The sequence below is a fragment of the Mandrillus leucophaeus genome, unplaced genomic scaffold (genome assembly GCF_000951045.1).
Source record: "Mandrillus leucophaeus isolate KB7577 unplaced genomic scaffold, Mleu.le_1.0 Scaffold98, whole genome shotgun sequence".
Taxonomy (NCBI): domain Eukaryota; kingdom Metazoa; phylum Chordata; class Mammalia; order Primates; family Cercopithecidae; genus Mandrillus; species Mandrillus leucophaeus.
The window spans coordinates 27803-30335 of NW_012110696.1; the positions used below are offsets into that span (position 1 = coordinate 27803).

A 2533-nucleotide genomic window follows, 5' to 3' on the forward strand; every position below is an offset into this window, starting at 1 on the left:
ATTAAAGCATCACGGGTTGCAGCCCCAGCCCCACCATGCTCTGGCTGCACAGGCTTAGGTGTGCCACTCCCCTAGGATGCTAGGATACTGGCGCTAAACGATGGGACCCCTTTCAGTGTGCCTCATGTGTACACGGAATTATTACTCTTCATTCACCTCTTTCTAGAGAAAGTAATCATTTTAATGGGTAAAGTACAGTTGACCCTTGGACAATTCGAGTTGAGATGCCAGGAGCCACTTATGCGTGTATTTTCTTCCGTTCCTGCCACCCCTGAGACAGCAGGACCAGCCCCTCCTCTTCCTCCTTCTCCTCAGCCTCCTCAATGTGAAGATGACGAGGATGAAGACCTTTATGATGATCTATTTCTACTTTGTGAATAGGAATTATATTTTCTCTTCCTTATGATTATCTTAATAACACTTTTTTTTTCTAGCATACTTTATTGTAAAAGTATAGCACGTAATACACATAACATATAAAATATGTGTTCATCACTGTTTATGTTATCGGTAAGGCCTCTGGTCAACAGTAGGCTAGTAATAGTTAAGCTTTGGGGAGAGTCAAAAGTTATACACATATTTTCAACTGCGCAGAGGGTTGGGTGGTATCAGCGTCCCTAATGCCCATGTTGCTCAAGGGTCAACTACACTCCAAGAACTTGTTTTATGCAGAGAAACCTCCTGTAAGCTGTCTGTCTCGGGGTTAGTCACAGACAATATATGCAGGGCTCGGCATGAACCACTTACCTAGTACATTCCTCAAAGACTTTTTTGGAAGGGTTCTCCTCCTTCAGTCCCAATCTACATTCTGTCACAACATCTGGAGGTATTTCTGGTAAAGGGGCTGCCAACTTAATATAGTACAAACCAAATACATAACCATTAGTGATTTCATAACTTACTAGTAAACAGAACCTAATGCCTATTGTAAAAAAATGAAACACAAAGTGTATACAATGTAAGTCAAAGTGCCACCTGCCCCTCCATGCTAGGCCCACTCTCCAGTGTTCTGCTATTGTCTGCCTCTTCAGATCTTCTCTGATGCACATCAAAACACACACAGGACAGAGGGCCTGACACAATGGCTCACACCTGTAATCCCAGCACTTTGGGAGGCCGAGGTGGGTGGATGGATCACCTGAAGTCAGGAGTTTGAGACCAGCCTGGCCAACATGGTGAATCTCCATCTCTAGTAAAAGTACGAAGTATTAGCCAGGCGTGGTGGTAGACGCCTGTAATCTCAGCTACTCAGGAGGCTAAGGCAGGAGAATGCTTGAACCTGGGAGGCGGAGGTTGCAGTGAGCTGAGATCGTGCCACTGCACTCCAGCCTGGGCAATAAGAGCAAAACTCCATCTCCAAATAAAACAAAACAAAACACACACACACAGAGAATGGAAAGCAGGGTCTCAAAGAGGTATCTGCACACCCATGTTCATTGCAGCATAATTCATCGTAGCCCAAAGTGGAAACAACGCAGGTGTCTGTGGATGAATGGATAAATAACATGTAGTATATACGTACAGCAGAATATTATTCAGCCTTTTAAAAAAGGGACCTCCTGGGCTCATGCAATCCTCCCACCTCCACCTTCCAAGTAGCTGGGACTACTGGCGCATGCCACCACACCTGGCTAATTTTTTTTTTTTTTTTTTTTGAGATGGAGTCTTGTTCTGTGGCCCAGGCTGGAGTGCAGTGGCACAATCTTGGCTCACTGCAAGCTCCGCCTCCCGGGTTCAAGCGATTCTCCTGCCTCAGCCTCCTGAGCAGCTGGGATTACAGGTGCCCACCACCACGCCTGGTTAATTTTGAACTGCTGATCTCAAGTGATCCTTTGGAAGGCCTTAGCCTTCCAAAGTGCTGGGATTACAGGTGTGAGCCACTGTGCCCAGCTGTACCTGGCTAATGTTTGTATTTTTTGGACAGCCATGTGGCCTAGGCTGGTCTCGAACTCCTGAGCTTAATCGATCTGCCCACCTCGGCCTACAAAAGTGCTAGGATTACAGGCATGTGCCACTGTGCCCAACCTGGGTCCAGGGTTTAAAGTATGTGCTGACGTTTACAGAGCTACCCCATTTTCTTGAGTGACTGCACAGTCTTCCGGTGTATGAGTTTATCTGTCCCCAGTTACATCCTAGTTGCCAATTTTCCCACACAAACAGCACCACCATGAATGTCCCTATACACGTGTATTTTTCTATAGGATAGATTCCTAAAAACAGAATTACCAGCTCAAAAAGATGCAAGCATTTTAAACATTCATATTTATTGTGAAACTGCCTTCCAAAACGGCTCCACCGCTCTACATTCCCACTCACAGTGTTCCACGTGCCCAGGCCCCACTCTCTTTAACCCTCATCCAGAGAATTCTGGAAAAAGGAAACACATGACAAAACCACGGTCCAGATTCAGTGAAAAAATACCCACGTCATGCTCAATTGTGTGCTTGTAACCGAAACAAGAAATGCATTCTAGACTGACTTCTGACTGTGATAGGGCCAAGCGACCAGAGGAAATATGTGTTTATAAATTAGT

General features: G+C 45.5%; 1 protein-coding gene across 1 annotated transcript in view; it reads right to left on the reverse strand.

Moving 5' to 3' along the window:
- GRK4 (G protein-coupled receptor kinase 4) overlaps positions 1 to 2533 on the reverse strand; it is a gene marked incomplete at its 3' end in the record, with an annotated part of 57794 nt that overhangs the window by 16494 nt on the left and 38767 nt on the right. Inside the window, exon 5 of the mRNA XM_011970920.1 lies at positions 748 to 851. Coding sequence (XP_011826310.1) covers positions 748 to 851 — 104 coding nt within the window. The remainder of the gene's footprint in view (positions 1 to 747; positions 852 to 2533) is intronic.